This window comes from Eimeria maxima, genomic scaffold (genome assembly GCF_000499605.1).
Source record: "Eimeria maxima Weybridge genomic scaffold, Emw_scaff570, whole genome shotgun sequence".
In the NCBI taxonomy this organism is placed as follows: Eukaryota; Apicomplexa; class Conoidasida; order Eucoccidiorida; family Eimeriidae; genus Eimeria; species Eimeria maxima.
Genome location: NW_013566606.1, coordinates 1,803 through 22,188, shown reverse-complemented (window position 1 = coordinate 22,188; position 20,386 = coordinate 1,803). Strand labels below are relative to the sequence as shown.

General features: G+C 50.4%; 1 protein-coding gene across 1 annotated transcript; it reads right to left on the bottom strand.

Moving 5' to 3' along the window:
- Nucleotides 1-361: 361 nt before the first annotated feature.
- On the bottom strand, nt 362-16,773 carry EMWEY_00037740 (hypothetical protein, conserved; the record flags this gene model as incomplete). The annotated part of the gene is made up of 44 exons (XM_013482268.1): nt 362-424; nt 624-747; nt 1,021-1,118; nt 1,611-1,688; nt 1,898-2,101; nt 2,248-2,348; nt 2,544-2,637; nt 2,736-2,800; nt 3,131-3,284; nt 3,599-3,827; nt 4,043-4,131; nt 4,410-4,579; nt 4,715-5,100; nt 5,273-5,376; nt 5,706-5,799; nt 5,993-6,085; nt 6,235-6,339; nt 6,552-6,645; nt 6,807-6,938; nt 7,300-7,449; nt 7,699-7,754; nt 8,037-8,167; nt 8,603-8,692; nt 8,920-9,144; nt 9,321-9,362; nt 9,620-9,711; nt 9,940-9,970; nt 10,369-10,475; nt 10,878-10,972; nt 11,284-11,352; nt 11,587-11,647; nt 11,913-12,015; nt 12,254-12,351; nt 12,542-12,601; nt 12,808-12,888; nt 13,309-13,531; nt 13,682-13,789; nt 13,984-14,054; nt 14,269-14,383; nt 14,641-14,728; nt 15,114-15,174; nt 15,419-15,532; nt 15,834-15,929; nt 16,386-16,773. Coding segments are annotated over 44 exons (5,232 nt in total), but the record flags the coding sequence as incomplete, so codon positions are not given.
- Nucleotides 16,774-20,386: the final 3,613 nt, after the last annotated feature.

Sequence of the window (20,386 nt, the reverse complement as noted above, 5' to 3'; positions counted from 1 at the left end):
ATAATATAATATAATATAATATAATATAATATAATATAATATAATATAATATAATATAATATAATATAAAACTATAATATAATATAATACATTTATACTTATATTGTAACAATATAATATACAAGTAATATATCGTTTACAGTGTATATACATAACATATACGCAATATACTAGCAATATATATGGTGAATATATGCAGACCTGATAATACGCAATAAGTATTATATAGGTTATATTGTATCTTCATGCATGACATATTGGTTTGGGTGATACAGGGGCATATCAAAAAGAAAGAATAGTAGGAGAGAGAAGAGAACGAAAGAGAGAATAAGACAAGAAACGTCGAGGAGGAAGCCCTCACCAGTAAGTCTTGGCCCGCTTTTATGGGGACGCTCGGGTCGGGGTGTACCGCCACGACAGAAGGCTGTAACAGAGGCAGGAGAAACAAAGTAGAAAGCAAACCGTAGCGTAAAATCCCCAAACCCTTTGTTGGAAAGCTGCTGCGTCGCTGTCCCCCTATTCCCCGAAAAAGAGACAGAAAAGTTAGCTTCGGGGAACACCCCGGCGAATGCATGCATGCATGCGGGCATGTATGCATGAACGCTAGCGTGGGGCTGACTGACCTTGAGGGTTTTGTTGCTAAGGGCGTGGATGTGGAAGAAGAATTGAAAGGGGAAACACCGATCGCGATGCTGTGTAAATTGAAGAGGGAAATGATCGTCTGCTATCCGCAGAACAAAGCGGCCCCTGAAAAGCAAGACAAACCCCAAAACCTAAAACATAACCCGTAGACAGTAAACACGAGGTAGCAAACACACGACCCCAAGCCCTACAAACTCCAAACCTTAAACCGGAAACACAGAACTACAAGCTCCCGAAAATTCTCGAGGGTTTATGACCAGGGTTTTGGGTTTAAACTCCAAGCTTCCAAAACTTTAAACCCTAAACCCTAGTCATATACCCATGACTCCAAGCCCCCAAAGCTCTAGGCCCCTAACCCTAAACCCTTGCTTGCCGTACGGGTCGAGGTGAGTTGCAATCCACTGGCGAGCATTCACAGGGTGATCGGATGCATGCAGGAAGTCGAATTCCCCCATGGCCACAGTTTGGGGCTGTTGCTGCAGCAGAACGGATACAGCAGCAAAGATTGATGCATGCAGCTAAGCAAGATCTGAATACACCGCAGTAGGAGACAGCACTAACACCCAGGGAGACAAAGAGACACTCCTCTGCGTGTCTCCTCCCCGACAATATATATATTTTATACATCACATAAAACGTACAAGCACAAAGTGTAAAATGCAGTGTGTTGTCTTAGCGTAATTACAGAGAGATAAATGAGCAATATTGGAGGTCATTCTTTCGTCTCCTCGTTTACAATACAACTGATATTGAGACTTAGCATTGAAGTGCTATTTCCTTCTGTCTTTCGTGTTTAGTTAGGCCTAAAATCCGTCCCCTGCTATTGGCATCTGCCCGCTAAGGTCTGCATCTGATAGGAGACCCAACTGTTACTCCCCGGCTGCTTATAACCACACATGTGTTACTCTTTTGACAATAAATAAACGCAAACAGCGGGTATATTTATTTAAGGACACAAATGGACTCACTTCGTTTGCCGTTACAATGTCCATCTCCACATGCGAGAGCAAGAAGTTGTAGCCCACCTCGGCCAAAACAAAACACGGCTGAGTCCACAAAGAAAAGAGTATATATACTCCCTTGTAAAAATACATGAGCACACCAAGCACATGAATGGAGACAAAAGGCCCAAGCGGAAAGGCAGATTGCGCAGAGGCACCTTAACCAGCAACGGAGATGGTGCGCAGGAGACAAAAGCCAGCAAAAGAAGTTGCATTTGTGGAGAGCGCAGAGCACACAGGTTCCTCTGCCTCACCTCTGTAACTTCGAACTCCATTGTCTTAAGGAAGCCCTCGTGCTGCTGCTGCAGCGGCTGTAGCGCCGCCACAACCTGCTGCTGCGTCGCTTCGTGTCCCCCTCTTCGGGCAGACACCAACGACGCTGCTGCTTGCACTGACTCTGACTTAAAGAACTCGGAAGGAGAAACAGGAGAAACTCCTAAGCCGCTACATTCGCCCATCTGCAAACGTCCCGCATATGTACACACGAGAACAAAGCGTAATTGCAGAAGAAAGCAAATATAGCTGTACGTACACCTGAAACTCATGTGCACGTACGCCTGACCGCCCAGCTGTACTATGCACCTCTATGAGAAGAGAGACGCACCTTCTCCAACTCGCTGTAGGGAATGGACTGAATAAACAAATCAAAGAGGAGACAACTGTCCCCGTCTCCCGACAGCACCAAGTGAAAGGCCGAGTTGTCGGCTGCAGATCACACATAGTCGAGCAAACCCCAAACCCTAAAGCCTGTAAAGCCTGTACAGCTGAAACAGCGGCACACTCGCGCAGCCAGACCTGCAGCAACGCCCCCTTGCTCATCCTCAGGAGTACCCCAAACTAAAACCTCAAAGCCAATGCCCTGGGGGTCAAACCCTAAACCCTTAACCCTAGAGAGCGCACATGAAGGCCGCAGTCTGTAGATGCGTTCGCGGTGGCCTCCTCCCACCGTCCAGTCATGCACTGCCTCGACGTCTTGAGCCGTTCCGTCTTGCAGCTGAAGAGCAGAAAACACAGGCGCCTATGGGTTAGGGTTTTCAATTCCCTGTCTAGGGTTCTGGGTTTGGTGTTTTCTGGGTTGGGGGTTCTGCGTACCGCCATAGTGAGGCTGCGCGTTTGGTCCTCGATGAAGATTCCCACCTTCAAGAGCATCTCCTCCCCTGCAACCCCAACAACAAAAACAGGCTGAGCGTTTAAAAACGGTTTAGGTTTAGGGTTTAGGATTGTGCGTTTAGGGCTTCTGGCTCGCCTTTTGTCTGAATTGCAATGCGGTGTTTCGACGCCATGCCGCTGTGGAGAAGCCCCTTTGTCCGAATGACGACGCGACCTTCGCTGTCTACAGGGCCCCCTGTAGTTTCACAGACACAACAAAACCCTATACCCTAAACCCGTTTCCCCAAACACTAGACCATAATAAACCTTCAACCCTCGATTCACTGTTTCCTATCGGGTGGCAAGAGCAACAACAACCCGACAGTTTCACCACCCACCCAGAGAGGCGCTGCCGCTAATGGTGTTGAGGTCGGTGGGGAGCGGCAAAGCCCCAAATGCAGAACACTCCTCCAAAGGGTTCGAAGAACCACCTTCCCCTCCCGCCACCGAGTGCACAGACAAATGCAGCGAGAAACGCAGGCAGCGCGACGCCTGCAAAGGCAGACAGATTACAAGGACAAATGGAATGAAGGCAACAAGAACAAAGAAGAGAAATGGAATAAAGAATGCAAAAGCAATGAAGCGGTGGTGTCATCGTCCTATGCATGCACCGCCGAAAGACGAAGACAGGGAGGCGATGGGATTCAATAGACTCCTGCTAGGATAGCTAGCAGGCTAGCCGGTGCGCTCTTCTGTTGGCTAGCTCTCGGCTAGCTAGCTACTAGTTAGCTATACGGTGGCTAACAGAAAGCTGGCTAGCGATGTGGCTGGCTTGAGAGAATAGGGCAAGTGGGACAGACGCCGACCTGTGCGTCAGATAGGAGTTTGTCTCGAAGAGCATTTTTATAAGGACCCTTGCTGCTGCTGCTGCTGCTGCTACTGCTGCTGCTGCTGTTGCTGTCGGTGCTAGTGTTTGTCTCTGTCTCCAAGCGGACGCGCAAGGTGTGTTTTCCGGCCCCCAGCAGCAGCTTGAGGGAGTTCTGTTGTCCCCTCTGCTCGCCTAGCCACAGTCCCTCCGCCACCTCAATGCCAACTCTGCATACAGCAGTCGCAGATCCAAGAGACAGCCGCCCGCTAACTGTCTCCCGATACATCCCGTATTTCTGTGTGCAGTTCCTTCTCCGTGGGCTGCTCTATATCTTCTCTACGTTACAGTGTTTGCCTTAGCACTTAATTATATGTGCATCTGTGCTCTATTTAAGCATGTCTTTTCCTTTACTGTCTCTTTACTTGCTTAGGAGGAGACACACCTAACGAAATCCATAACGAAATTCGACCCGACTTCAGCATACACCACAGATGGCGAGGCGAGCTGCAGTGGCACTGAGAGAAGCTCTCCCTGCACAAGAGACAGAAGAAATAAGAACGTTGACTCTCCATGATTTTCCACATCCTGTACATAGAATATAAAGGAGACACCTCCTCCCAGTCGGCTTTTTGCTGTCTCCTGCTTCTGCTGCCTCTGCTGCTGCTGCTAGTGTTGTTTCTGCTGCTACTACTGCTACTGCTTCTTCTGCCACTGCTGTTGCTGCTTCGAGGTGGAACGGGAAGGGCATAACACTCAGGCCATAGCACCATAACAGCAAATGGAGACAGACAGACAGTGGGCACCCTCACTGTCTCATCCAAAGCTGCAATGTCGACGTTGAACACAAAATCTTCGCTCTCGTAGGAAGCAGGAAGAGGAGATGGGACAGACAAATTCGGCAGATTGGGGCTGCAAGCAGAGGAGATTGTCCCCTCCGGCGACGGGAGAGCCGCATGCAGCGCGTCAACAGACATCAGCCCTGTAAACAAGACAGCAGCTGGATGTACAACAGCCCCTCAACCGTCAATCCTAAGCCCTAAAGCGTTGGGCCAACACTGCAGGCCCCAAATCCTCCCAAATCCTGGAGCACAAAACATATAAACCCTAAACCTACCAATAGTTGTTAGAAAAGGCTCCTTCCCCTCAAAGGCTATAAGATAAGCACCAGGCTGCAGAAGCGTGAAGAGATTGTTGTCCGTAGCCTCGGCTACAGCACCCGTTGACGGCAAGGGAGCAGACACCAATTCCTTGCTGTTGCTGCTGCCGGAGGAAGGGAAGACGCGTATCTTGAGCTGGGCCTCGGAGGCAAGGGCGGGCTCCGCAGCAACTCGGAATACAGTTGGCTTAGAGACAACTAAGCTCGTACGAGCAACCCCTCCTGCAGCAACAAGCTGCTTGTCTTTGTGCTCCTTCTGCTGCTCCTCCTCCTCGCCCTGTTCCCCGTGGAACGAAAAAACAGAAGTTGCGAACACTGGCACGTCAGGGTTTGCCAGCCAACCCCTGCATCCCCACATACCCACTCCGTACACCTAATACATGCATGCGCGCATACGTGCATATATGTATGTGTGCATCCATGCATGCATGCATGCATGCATGGATGCTTGCATGCAAGTATGTAGGCATGCGGTGGTGCCAAATCCGAAACAGCCCATCGCAGCTGCCAACGAACCTCATGTTCAATGACTTGGGAGGCAGCTCTACAGGCAACAAGTCCGGCACCTCCAGCAGCTCCGCCCGCACAGCATTTAACAGCGCCGAGTTGTTCTCTCCCAACTGCAAGCATGCAAACTCAATGCACGCAATAGACCATGTGCGCGCACTGAATATGCATGCGCGCACTGTATACGCACGCATGCATGCATGCAATGTATACTCATGCCTGCACTGCAGATATAGCATGCACTGTGTATTCATACGTGCATCACATGCACTAGGCAATAGACAAGGGGGCCCACCTCAGCATTGATAGTTGCGTGGGCACAAAGGCGCTCGGTCTCCGGTTGGGCCTGCAAAAAAGCTCAAACCCCAATCTTCCTCTCAATCATAAGCACGAAACCCCAAACCCTAAGCCCTCGTAAACCACTAGTTGGGAAAGTCTGTACCTGGTCGTATATTACAAATTTCAATACATAGTCGCCCCCAGGAAGGTCACGAGACAACAGCAAAATACGCCCCTCAGTGTACTCCGACATAGCGCTGCAGAGGCACCAGCAAGCATGCATGCAGCCAACCCCAACACAGCGTCAAGTGCATGTAGGGATGCCCACAGCGCATCAGGCATCAGCACGCCCGTAGCTGTGGGACCGGGAGTGCACGCCCTGTGCAGGTTTGCATGTAAATGCTTCTGTGGTTTTGAAATAGAAGGAAGTACGGAAACCCCAAAACTCACAAAGCTGCTCGCCGCAAACCCGCTTCCTCCTTGCGGTGCAACTCCAAGCGCAGCGGCAGCCATGCCGGTTGCAGCACTACTTCCACCCTCAAGCTGCAGGAAACAGCAGCAGCAGCAGCAGCAGCGGGTGAGATGGAGAGACGAGCTGACAGCTTGGTAGGAAGACACAGAGGAAGGCAAAAAGAGACAGAGGAGCAGACACAAGGGAAGCAGAAAGAACTCTTGTGGTCATTTCTTCTAACCTGCTGCTGGGCCCTGGGGCAGTGAAGGGAAACTCCGGGTGCAGGGACGGAGACAGCCAAATATCGTGCGGTCGAGACACCTCAACACCGTCCGATCCCAACTGCCTGCAGCCCCATATATATTGCACGCATGCGGCATACGTACACCCCACCCTCAGTTGTCTTTACCTCCCCTTGTCTACCAACCGTGGATACTCTGTTTCTGCCCCTTCTGTCTTCTTTCCTTATTTCTCTCTGTCTCCTGTCTTCCTTTCGCATTGGTGTCTGCCTTTTGCTGTCTTGTGTCTGTATTTCTGTCTCCTCCAGTGTTAGCTCACTTGGGCAAAAACATCGAGGCATCGAAGGTGGCGTTGAAGGCTGCGAGAGCAGCCTCTCGTAGCTGGTGAGGAGACAGTTGCTGCTGTCCCCTTGCTGCAGGAGCAACACAGCAGAGCAGGTGGACACCCCTGACTCTACTGTCATTTATACTCCCAGGTCCGATCTAAACCCTAACCCCAAACTGAGCAACACGCCGTAAGCTCCAAACCTTAAACCCTAGAGCCTAAACCTTAGACCCTAAACCCCCGACGAACCCCAAGGGCAGACAGGCACCAGAGACAGAGGAGCCGCTACGAAGTGGAACTGGGCGTGGGGACAGGAAGTGGACGATCCCCCCGGAGGAGTGAATGTAAATCGAATTACATAACGACCGGCGGCATCCGCTTCTGAAGAGCAAACACGTCAAATGCTCAGCATAAAGGGATACACTAAAAGGCACAAGACACGACACAACAGACGGTACAAGATAAGACACGAGAAACGGTGCACGTGGACGAGATGACACAAAGCAATGCATACAGCACAAGACAATACGAAAGGCACAGGCCAGGACAAGATACAAGGCAAGACACAAAAGAGATCACAAGCGATTGGCCCAATAGGAATCAGAAGTGGAGCCAGAAAAAAAGGCGAGGCAGAGGCCGAAAAGAAGTCGTCAACGCGAGAAGGGCTCGAAGATGCAACTGTAGCAAAGAGAAGGCTAATATGAAGGGTGGTTCTCTTTCCAGGAGAACAGCAGAGACAAACCCATAAAAAGATCTCCATAAGCTTCTGCTAATACTGTCGCTGGCTGTCCCTCCGGGTAGACAACAAGGTGGGGAGCGGATCCCAAGGGGACATTGACAGACAGCTTAAGAAGGGACCGGCGCGGCACAGAGAGAGTTAGAAGGTGATGGCCTGCAAATACCCATGCATGCACGCAGCAAACTCCGACGGCAACATATCCAATCCAGTAGACGCAGATGCAGCAGCAACAGATGAAGCAGGATATCCGATCCTGAAGCAGCTCATCAGATATGCTGCTGCATCAGATAAGCAAATCTGATGCCACAGCAGATGCAGCACAAACAGCTGCAGCAGCAACGGCGGGGGCAACAGCTGCAGACGCAAGAGCAGCAGCAGCAAGAGCAGCGTCTGGAGAGGGACCTGAAGAAGGCACTCCGTATTTGGTGTCGAGGACGAACTGCGCATCTTCAGTGACCCTGAAAAAGCAGGAAGAGGCAGCAGGAAGAAGACAAATGAGGTGCATTAAGTGGCGGCCACAGCAACGGATGAGGCGAGAGGCAAAAAAAGAGGCGACAACAGCGCCACCCAAAAGGGAGACAGATAATTGAAGATATATGCGTGATGTTTATGGATAAAGTGGAACGGAAAGATGTTGCGTAGGGCCCACAAATGGCATGCATGCATGCACGCAAGGGTAGCTCGAGCGCAGCTGCACTGAGGTGTCTGCGCAGCTGAGATCGATAGTGTGGAGCACCTACTGTAAGTGTTTAGGAATAAAAGGTCTCTCTTTGGAACAGATCCACTGATGTTTCTGTGCTGCTGCTGCTGCTGCTGCTACTACTTCCTTGTTGCTTTCTAGCCGCATATCTATGGCCAATGGGGCGCAGGTCTGCAGACATGCAGACAAACGAGACAAAGAGACACCTTGCTGCAGCAAGTAAGAAGTAAAATGCCGCAGGTTCCTACGAGCAACAGTGTGTGCTGCAGACCAATTAAAGGCAAAAGGGGGACAGCAAACAAACATTATCGCAGCTAAAACACGAACGGATCGCAAGGAAAGGAAACAGACAGGAAGAGTAGACAAACAAAACCAAAGACACACGGAGGCAGACATATAAGAACAAACAGACAAACAGACACTGTTAAGAAGACAGACACATAGAGATGCGCCAGAGATGAAATGGAACCCGAGGCAAGGCGGCAACAGAGGAGGAGACAGTACATAGCAGAAGAGGGAAGAGAAAGCAGACACTCCAAAGGAGAACAAAAGGATAGAAGCCACCACAAAACCGAAAATATGGGAAATAAAGGAGACAGCGCGGACCTTCTCGGAAGTCTGTGCAGCCACCGCCTGAGGGTTTAACGCCAACATCTCCACTTGGTAGCGCCCGCCCTCTAGCGGCCCCACAAAGTGCTGAGGAGACAGACAAAATAAAATAAACGAGCAAATATGCACTTTATGTATATATATCATGGGTATTATTCGGTTTTACGCCTAATTGTCCTTAAGGTCGAATTAGCAGCAGCTGCAGGTAGTTGTAGCAAACTGTAGGGGGCTGCTGCAGGCACAGCCAGCTAGTAGCGGGGAAGTGTAGCTAGCTGCAGTTGGACAAAACAGCAGCTACAAGTAGCTAGGTGTACCTGGTAATTCTGCGCAAACTCGAGGACATGCGAGGGCTGAGGAGATCCCTCCTTCTTAACGACTGCTATTAACTCGATAGCGGAGAAGTCCGCTAGCAGCCCGACCCGCAAGTATGTCTTGGAAGAGACAGAAAGAGACAGGAAACAGGAGGAGGTAACAGAAAAGAAAAGTGTTGGAAGGATGGGCTTGTGCAATTCAAAAGGCGACAGGGACAACACACACAACTGCCAAGGAAACAGGAGACATTTAAATGGGAGACAGAGGGGGAAAGGAGAGTTAAAAGAAGACCGAGCAACGCAAAGGATACAAACACATGGAGACAGTTGAATAAGAAACAATACGCAGGAGAGAACACCCGGTAGGCAAACAGGAAAAAGAAGAGACTCCTGTATGCACCCACCTCGTTACTCCCCGGTGAGACATGGAAACTACCGCCCCCAACCTGCAAGCCAACAAAAAATTGCGAAGAAAGCAAGAGAGACAGCACAATTAAAGGGAGACACCTTAAATAAACGGAGACAACAGACAAAGCAAAGGATACACCCAGGCGCACTCCATCATAACAAGCTTCACGCAGCCGCCTTTAATCTCTACGGGACAACAGTCTGTACTGATGCTGCTGCAACAGCAGCAGCATCACCAAGAGTAACAGCAACGACAGCTGAACCAGCAACCATAGCAGCAGCAAACATAAATCACCTTATGAAAGGAAGTGTCTGCATGAGGAGAGGGGACCTCGAGAAGAAAGGGCTTGAAATTGTCCCTTGCCTCCTCCTCTAGCTTTATATCTCCTGCACCCAGCAGCACACCACAACCCAAGAGACTTCTGTTGTGCATAAACCTGGCCTACGTATGCAAATATTAGTACACCAACAAATCAACCACACAGGCAGTGAATGTCTAAATCTGCAGATACACTTCAAGTTCCCCATATATCGCAAATGTGACCACCACCACACTTCAGTGTACATGCACCGCAAACACGCCCCATCTTCCTCCTATGTAAGCCCGATGGATACCCATCTGCTGAGATATTTCAACACTTAGATCCTTAGCGCACGGCACAACCAATCCTAAACCCTAAACCTTGCACCTAAACCCTAAACCCGTTTGCCCCTGACCTAGGTTGATGAAGGGGTCTGCTGTGAGTCGGAAAGAAGAAGGATTTAAGTCGCCAAGTAGGAGGGGCGGTAGGCTGTCTCCACTTCGAGAACATGATAAACCCTGAAGGCACGTGGCAGACACAGCAAATTGTGTCTTTCTGCTTTTTTTTTCGCCACACTCCATCGACTGCCCTATCTTCCACCACTACCACCCGCAACCGCAGCAGCAACAGCAGCGAAGGAAGCAGGTGAGGGGCAAGACGATGGCTAGGGTCTCTAGCCTTTAATGCCTTGCTAAGGTGCCTCCTTTTGGGGTGTTTCCGCATCGCAGTTAATAGAGCGCACCTCCTGCAGCAGGGCAGACGGATGCACGGATATACGTGCAAAGAAACCGTCGCAAGGCGGAATGCCCCCCAAGGGATAACTGGCGCGGAACGTTATGAAGTACTCCCCTGAAGGAGCAACAGCAGCAACAGTAGCAGCAGCACATATACAAATACAATACAAAGGCAAAATGAAATGACGCTGAGAGGGAAAATTCTGCAAAAGGAGGCTGGAGGAGACAGGCGCAGGAGACGGCATGAACTCCGTAAAAGGAGACAGGAGGACAGAAAAAGAGACAGCCTCACCTGGTGGGAGTTGGCAGTGCACTGCAGTGACGGGGCTATGAGGATAGGTCTTGGGACTGCAGACTTTATGTTGAGGATTTGATGCTTCAGAGACATGCAGATTAATCTCCAGTTTATCTTTTAAAGTAACCACGCGTAAGGTGCTGCAGCAGAGGGGGCAAAGAACAGATAAAAAGGAGACAGAATGAAGCAGAAAGAAATAATGCCGCTTCTGGTTGGGCCTACAGAGGCAGTAGACACACGCTAGAGGAGGAGGCACAGGGAGACACCCGCAGAAACAGTCGGACACATTCGGAGGAGACAGAGGGAAGAGGGGACACCTACGAAGAAGAAGGTAAAGGAGAGACACAGAGAATATGGAAACAGAGGAGACAAAGGGGAGAGGAAGGGATAGCAGAGTGATATACAGGCAGATGAGGGGACACCAGCAAACGGTCACCAGAGGGAGGCATAGGAGACTGATACACGAAACAAGACCAGGAAAGGAAGACAAAAACGAAGCCAGTCTGTGGGGTGGGGGGGGTGGGGGGGCAAAAGAGAGTCAGCGAAAGCAGGTTTAGCCTCGGCCTGCCTCCCTGGCTCTATTGTCCCCGTGCAGATAAGCAACTTGTGTGAGGAAGGAGACACTTACCTTGGCTGTTGCAGCACAAGTTTGGTATTGTGCGTCATGGAGTCGAGTTCATCAGGGGGGAAGCCAAACCTGTAATCTCCACAAACACAAGGAAATAAAAACGAACTAAGACAGGGGACAGGAAACATTAAGTGGGAGACAACAGACTAGGTACAGGGGCCACTGTCATGGGGAACGAACGTGACCAACTGTCCCAAATGGAGTTGTCCCTTTTATTGTATATATAGGCAAGATGTATAGAGGCAAGACATAAGCAATAAGACAAAGCAGCAAAATTCTTCCTCGGGTGCATCCACAGCTCACCAGTCTTTAAGATCAATGGAATGCATCTTTACAACGCCCAGCTCATCGGATACAATTGTATCTGAGTTAAAAGGGGACATGAAGGGATACAAAGGAACCACACATAAATATAAAACCATATCGTTGCTGTCTCCTGCCCTTCCTTCCCCTCCAACTGTCTCCTCTACTTAAGCAGGCCTCACGACACCCCCACAAAGCAGCACCAGAGACACTCCAGCGCAACACCACCAAGAAAATGTTCGGCGCCAAAAACGCGCCAATACGACGGCAGCAACATCGGCAACAATAGATATGAGCATAGCAACAACCCCACCCCTCCACCTCACCTTCGGCATCTCGCTTAAGCTGTACGATCAGCCCAGGCAGCCGCGCGAAGGGACACATCCAAGAGTGCGTTGTAACCTCAAAGGGAGTCATCCGTGACTCAAACTGCAAATACAGCCCCAACGCAGGCATGCAGCAAATCAACTCAGTGTTTGTGTCTGCATGTACACAGACGGCAGGCAACCTCCCTTGGGAGCCTACTACCCCAGGGTCGGCCGCACACAAGCCCTGCGCCGGTTGGAACGGGGCCCCCACATTAAATCGCGGAGAAGTGGTGCGGCCACGTTGGAGGCCCCCACGCTTGTGGGAGGTCCCCCCACAACGTGTAGCGTGTGGGGCTGACCTTAAGGGAGTACTGGAAGTCGAATTGCATGCACTGAGTGCTCTTGTCTTCAAAGTACATTGGGTCTCCCACGAGAAGCCACAACTTGTAGATGTAGCCTGAGGGGAGAACGGGACAGAGAGACACAACATATAATGCGTCCCTTGGAGTTTACATGCAGGTGCCCACTGCAGCTACTACCGAAATATAATGCTACAAGGAACATACAGAGACGCCAAAGGAGACACCGTAGGAGGCAGACAGCAAGAAGCTAACACAACAGTGGAGACACAACAGCAGAGAACCCACCCGTAGGCATCGCATGGTCGAAGAGCTGCCCGTTGTACGTAGGAGTCCCGCCCAGACAACCTGCAGCAGCAGCAACAGCATCAACGGCAGCGCCAACCTAAGGAGGCGTAGGCATCTGCGTACACTGCCTGCAGTCACCATGGAGCGAAAGGTAGGGAGACTATTGCATGCACACACACAGGCATAGCCTGCTGCATATGTCTCCAATAGCAATTCCATTTTCTTCTGTTCCCCCCTAAGCCGCTGCAGGCAGCAGCCCCACTCACCAAGAGCACATGCAGGCTGAGTAGCAGCCCCATCTGGAGGAGTCTCCTCATCGAACAGTTCGAGCAGAAGTTGGAAGGGACCTGCATGAACGCATCCATGCAAAAATACAAACGACTGCAGCCCCCAAAACGCATGCTGTCCCAAATGTGGTGTATGGGCATTTCGGTGTATCCGTGTAGCTGTTGGGAGCTTCTATCTGCCTCTATCGCTTCTTCCATATGTACATCCCCTTACACACGCCGTTTATCTGCAACTTCTTTAATTTATCTATCAGCAGCCCATATTCAGAAGCCCCCAAAAGGGCCACTGCATGCAGGGGTGCTTTGTGCGAGACGACTAAGTCGGGTGTACAGACACCTGGAGAGCCATTGTTATTCAACTACAGCACAAATCAATGTGTTCAACATGGATATTCCCTGTTGGTTTAAAACATGTGTTGGTTATTCTTTTATTGCAATGTTTTATATTAAAATGGATGTCTCCCTCTGCTACCAACTCACCAGACACAAAGCGGAAGGAGACCCGCATGTAAATGCGCACAAAACGGTGAAGCCGAGGAGGGACCCGCACTGCTGTCTGTTGACGGAAACAGTCGGAGACAAGCAAAAGGCGAAGACAGATAGACACAAAAGGAGACAGACAAAGGAAGAGAAATGCATGTAGAGGGACATAAGAGACAGAGAGAGAGGGAGGAAGACAGTACAGCAAGGCGACTGACAAACACTGCGAATACAGCAAGTACACAGCCATGAAAGAAGTAGAAATACCAACAGAGAGACGGATAGCGAAGCAGGAAGCACAATTGCGAGGCAGCCTAAGGCACAACGAATAGGGAAAGCCGAGAAAAAGGAGGCAGACACTCCGGAGGCACACCTGGAAGACAGCCCGGGTGAATGGCTTCCACGGCTCCTCCCCCGCAAAGTTTAACACAAACGGATTCTCAACAGGGCTTGAAAATGACAGACCTTCGTCCCCCAACGTCTGCAACAGAAGCAGCAGCAGCAAAAGCAACAGCAGTAACAGCAACAGCAGCACAGCGAGCTCCGTAACTGACAATCGACCGACTAAGCTCGTTCGTACAACGCACAACAGCTCGCGTCTAGGGTTTTGGGCCGATGGTTTAGGGTTAAGGCCTGAGTGTGTGGTGGGGAGGCTGTACGCCGCGCGTGACGTACGAGCTCAGGGGGGGCGGTAGGCAGGAAGGAGGCGGAAGGACAGGACGAGGGCATGTACAGGTGCATGCGATCTGCACAGCCACATGCGACACAACACGCATCCCTGACTCCAGGCAGCTCGCGGAGTGTTACGCTGTTTCCAGTGCACAGCGCAGAGAGAAGAGGCTAGCTAAAGTGTGGTTATCTCAGAAGATCGAATACCCCCCTCCCCCTTCCCCTTCCCCCTTTACATCAAGCTAGCAAGCACTATCTAGCTAGCAAGATGTGCGTCAGATAGCTACCTACCGTAGGGCACAAGGGCGAGATCAAGTCGCATCGGGTGGCAGGGCAGCAACAGATGGGAGCTGCCCTCCTCAGCAGCTAGAGAAGGCCTCCCCGCCGCGGGGGTTACGGCAATGGCCTGCAAGTGCATGCACGCATCAATCCAAGGCCCCAATATTTGAGCTACCACCGCATCCATGCATGCACCTACCCCATCACGAAGGGGCCACGAGCTGGCAAACCAGCTAGCGATGCCCCCCGTCTGTCTGGCTGTTAGGCCAAGTGTACTGCTAGCTAGCGAGTTAGCTGTTGGCTTGGTTAGCAGGGCAACCAGCTGGCTAGCTAAACAAACAGCTAGCTAGCTAAACTGACAGCTACCTCATAGGTAAGACTCACAATATAGTACAGAAATCCCCCCTCAGCATCCGTTATAGGGGCACTAAGCACTGCGCGAGTCTTTGCCCCTCCCGCACCCTCCAATATCCTGCAGACAAACCCTAAACCCCAAACTCTAAACCCTATACCCGAACCCTCGCACCTTCTACCCGGCAACAATAGTTGCCCTGGCTGCGAACTCCCAACCGTGGAGACGAGGAAACAACCACACCGGGAAGCAGCATGATAGAGACAGAAAGAAACGCCCACAGGCAGACACACAGGGACGGAGAACAACAGAAGAAGATACGGAGAAAGACAGGGACAAACAGAGGACACACACGCACACACGCACACACACACGCACACACACACACGCACACACACACACGCACACACACACACACAGGGGAACGAAGGGCAAGGAAGACAAAAAGGGAGAAAACAGAAAGACAGACAACAGGAAGAAACAGTTAAAAGGGTGCCAAACACACGTTGCCGTTTGCAGGGCTGTGCGTCTCCTCTCCTCCAATTTTGCTGCGTCTACTTGGCTATCTGCAGCACAGCAACACACGCCATAATAGCAATCCCACCAATGAAAAGGCCCTCTAAACTCTCCCTCAAACAAGCGAACAAACGCGTAAGAAATTCGGTCCCTACGCCCGCTGTTAATCAATGCACGCACGCATCCATGCTTGCACTTGCATGCATCCAAATACATGCAAGCATGCAAACGCGCACGCACATGCGCATGCATGCATGCATGCACGCATCCGTGGACGGGAAGATGGAGACGCACGTTTAAGGGGAACTGGAAGGGGGTTTTGTTTTGGCTGTCTGTACAGCTCGATATGCTTGAACTCTACAAAGCTGTCGCGGTGAAGATCAAGACTTAGAGACAATACAGTGCGGCCTGCAAAGAAATAAATAGTAAAAAAGGTACAATAGCGGCTAGTCTTCATGCATCCATCCATGCATGCATGCGTGCAGGCTGAGTTGTGAGGTGCATGCGCACACACACATTTTGTGGCTGGTTGCAAGTTCAAGTGTATGTAGACATCCTCAGCACTGCAGCCGTTGAATGCAGTACTGCATGCAGGCCAGCAGACACCAACTCGGAGGGGTTAGGGTTTAGGGTTTCCTGTTGGGCTTGCTTAAGTTCAGCAGCAAATGCAGTAGGCAATATATATAACAAGAACAATGCATTCTCCTACCGTCTTTTGCATGCGGAGGGAGAGAAAAACGGAGGAAGTGTTCCTCTTCTTCGCATGTGCCCGATAGGCCAAAGACGTCGGACAGAAGAATCTCTCCTGAGAGGAGAGACACCCCAGCAGCAGCAGCAGCAAACTGCAGCAAACTGCGGCAACTGCAAGATAGCAACTAACTGCTCTGCTGCTGCCGCTACAACAGCAGAGGAGGCAAACAAATGCCTGTGCTGCTGCCATCCAACAACAATACATAAATAAAAAAAAACAACAAAAAAACAGGGTAAAGCCACAAAGAAATGCAGGAAAGAAAACAAAGGCACGAGCACGCTAAGAAATAAACTAAATTGACTTAGCTGAGGAGAGACAATAGAATACGTAGGGAACAACAAAGGAAAAAGAGATTATGGCGATCTAGGTGTATAGAGACAGCAGGATTAAAGAGAGAAAGAGGTATTACGCGCACAAAGAGACAAATGGGGGACGAAAAACAAAGAAAAGTGCAGATACATAACCTTTAACTACAATTGCTACCATAAACCCTAAACCCTAAACCCTTACCGTTGTTACTGAGGAGGCTGAAAGTGTTGAGAGAGGAGGGCAGCGGGTGGTACTTGCAATTGGGGGGACTGTATTTTTCGTGGAGAGAGAGAAGAGCAAGAGCTGCCTGCTCGCGCTCCTGCTGCTGCTGCTGCTGCTGCTCCTGCTCCCGCTTCTGCTGCATCTCCGCGTTCCGTGCTGCATCCATGGGAAAACCCAGAGCTGCCGGAGCGCCGCACCAGCAAGCGCATGCAATCAGCAGCAAGCAGAGAATCCCAAGCCTAAGGCCGCATCCACCGCCCCGGCTGGATAACACAGATCCCAAGGGATCATAATGCTGCTGCTGCCGCCGCCGCCGCCGTTGCGGCTGCGGCTCCCGCGGCAGCCGCCCGCCCCCCAAGGAGCGCATCGTCTTTTGTCTGTTTCCGCCTCCTGCTGCAGCGTACGAGAAGGTAGGAGTTGCGTGATTCTACTGATTGAGGGCTGCTCCACGCAGGACGAAGGGGAGACACGAGGTGTACATCCACCTCATGAGCGCATGCGGCTTGGGGCAGGCGAGCGGCTTATAAAAGGGCCCCGGGAGAGACAAAATTGAGCAGAGGTGCCAATTAGACTCAAATAAAAGAAAGAAGACATCAACTCATCACAAAAATCAGAGCAATAGAGGAGGAGTATCCACCCCAGCCTTATGGAGGAGTTGCAGCGGGGACAGCCAACGGCAAAAAAGAAGAAAGAAGAGTGATATAGACTTCTAATTTAGCTATATAAAGCCCCAACCTTCCCGAAGTCAAACCAACACCATATCCACCATTGCCGTACAACAAACGCATGCATGCATGCGCTCGCCGCTGCCGCCCCCCAGCAGCGCCGCTGCTCCTGCTGCTCTTGCTGTTGCTACTGCGCAGCAGCTCCACTGCATGCAGAAGCTTCTAGTCGTTTAACTCAGACGCCTAGTTCTCCTTAGTGTTTTTATTATTTTTTACGTCCTAAATACGTCTACTGTAGCCCTAAGGAGCTGCAACCGGAGGAGCACCTGTCTTCTCCCTAGGCAGAGATGAAATGAGTGGACCCTACATGCTGTTTGAGAGTTAAAAGAGTTCTTCCAGTATTATTATGTGTCGATGTTACTGTGCTGGCTTTTGGCCTCCTCACGAATTGCTTCTTAATTGACCGATCAGCTAGTACAAGCGACTAAAAACGAGAGCAGCTAGTATGCTGGCCTGTGGGGTTGGCTTGCAGCTTCGTCTCATCCTGCAAGAACTGTTGTTCTTAGCTGAGAACCGTCGTGTGCTGCAGTTGAATCAAAATACTAACCCCAAAGCAGCTAACCCCCTCTCTAGAGGAAAACTGTGCACTTTGGCACTGGGCCTCGTGCTGGTGTGAGGAGGCAGGCATCCTTCCATGCGTTGCAGCAAAGTTTGCTAGAAGTTAGGCAGCAGTGTCTTCCTCATGCAGGCATATCTAAGCTCCCTTTTACAGAAACGCAGTGGACAAATGCAAAACACGTAGTTGGATCATTCATGCCGACCTGTATACCAGCAAGTATAACTACATGTACCCAGCATACATGCAGCAAGGCACACGGGCTGGGCTCGATGACTCCCCGATGAGCTTCATGGCTCCATACACACGGTGGCAAGGAAGGGCCGAGTAGGGAAGACCCCGTTTCTGGTATCGCAGTGTCACCACGGAGGCCTGGAGTACGGAAGTCATGCTGAGGGAGGGGTCAATAGGAAAAGTTTCCTACAAACAACTACGGTGTTGTATCCCCCATTTCAGTGTTTGTATCCCCCATCAGCCTGGGGAGATGCGAAAAGTAGGTGATTTTAGATGGCAGGATCAACATGTGCCGCCTCAAGAATGCACGTATTCTAGCTCCATTGCTCTATGGGTTCTATGTGTTTCTTCATGTCAAATTTCATCCTGTCACCCCGTTCCTATCAAATTTTCTCACCCCAGACATATTCAACATTCATGGGTATTCATGAGGGGTGTAGTTGGAAAAGGATGCCTCAAGCGTTCGTAAATAGACAAACCATATATCTGCGTTTCGTGGCGTTGTTCATGCCACAGGATACGAAAGTGGCATGGTATATGGATACCATCTTTGGATATGACCATTTATGCTAACGCGGTGTTGGGCATTGTAGAGAATACAGGGTTGAAGATTAAAACCTCCAAAGAGCGCGATGCTCTCTACGATCATGTACCTGCCCTTGGTATCGAAATAAAACATCGTAAAGGGCTATGCTGTTTGTCGTCTTCAGACAAGGCCGTGGCACACGATAGGACGAACCTTTATAATTGTGTCTACCAAGGGAAATTGTTACAGACTGGCTGGACTTCTGCAGTTCAGCTTGCTCCGTGTCTTCCAGCTGCCGTGCTCCTATACGACCATAAATACCAATATCTAAGAGTGTGGGCAGTAAATAAAAATATACCTGTCACTAAGTGGCTGGCCTGCGCGCAAGTAGAAGTGCATACAACAATCTCCGGGAAACGTTGCCATACTCGTTGTTACATGCGTCCTGGATCTTCTCCATGAACTATTGCGAGCTGCAGTGAAGGCAGTGTACTTGGGTTAAGACTTCTATTAAACAGCTAAACATACTTCCCTGTATCCAGGGGAACTGGGCACAGCAAGCTAACCTGCTGGAGCTGCGGAAGATGAAGATGCCTTGTATCAGTTGCAACGCACCTTGCTGCGCACCGGATGGTTGGAAATAGCAGAGCATGCGAGGAAAAACATTTCCTTTTGCATGCACATAAAGTGGAGAGAAGTGTTTAAGGCTTGATCCTGCGTGTCTACTGCATACGCATGCGGGGAAATTGCTCATGCGCCACCTTCGGAGAAACTTGAGAACTGCGGACAGACAATACTACACTTGTCCCACACTCCATGTCAAGCGCACTGTGGGAAGAAGTCTTCATTGTAAGAAAAATACAACCGTAGACGTATCATATATCTCACCGTTCCAAATATTTAAAGCAACGGGCTAGAGTCTGTTCACATGGGCAATGATGCAGTGTCACATACGGCCAGGTCTAAAATCATTCGCAAATGCGGGTGTTGTAAATCAGTGCAGAGTTCAAATAAAAACACAGCGAAAAACAAACCATTTTTACCACCGCAACTGGAGGGAAAAGAGTTGTGAGCTTACGAACTGTCGCTCGTTTTGCAGCACAACCACCGTCCGTGGGCCGCTGCTGGCCGTCAGTTGTTGGGCTGTGCTGCCTGCGTTAGCACGTTGGATCGATCTTCCCCCTTGGCCCATAGGGCAATACAAATGCTACAGCAGCAGAGTTATTCGGGGTTTTTAATAGTATGACGGGATTTTTTTAAAAGTTTTCAAAGTTTTATGAGAATCTTTAAATGCACGAGATCATAGACCGCTCCTCCACTTTATAGCATGAGCGGCATATCCTGTTGCACGTTGCGGGTGCCTGTCTGGAGCCTTGTTGAAAGCCCTCATACATCAGACATTTTTGTACATATTTAAAGGCCCACATTCTGCTCTAAGAATAAGTTTTCAAGTAAGCATAAGTGTAATGAGGCACTTACAGAGGCCCCTTCGAAAAGGGAAGCCTTTTCTCCCGCGGCTATGGCCTGTTGCAGCGTAAATGGCAAAAGGGCGAGTATCCTCGTTGGCCGTGCACATTGACACTGTCTTTTGCCACCTTTACAGCAAGCTTGGATCTTATTGTTGTGTGTATGCAAATAGGTTTGCCTTTCCTTGCGTATTGCAGAGACTCAGGCCTCTGGGCCCTACGGCTTGGGGAGGTAACCGCAAGGTAAAGCGGCCTGTAAGGAGCTACCACACGTAAGAACAATGCAGGAAGAATCTACCGAATTTTTAACCTTCACTCAAGGGGATGTTGGAGTTGGCAACGCCTTGCAGAGCGAAGATGTCCTCCAAAAGCCCCAGCACCTCCGACGAGCTCGCCGCCAGAGCTCCGCTTGGCGCTCAGCCTTATGGGTGGCTTTTTCAACTGCACTTGTCTTCCTTATTATGAAGTGCATA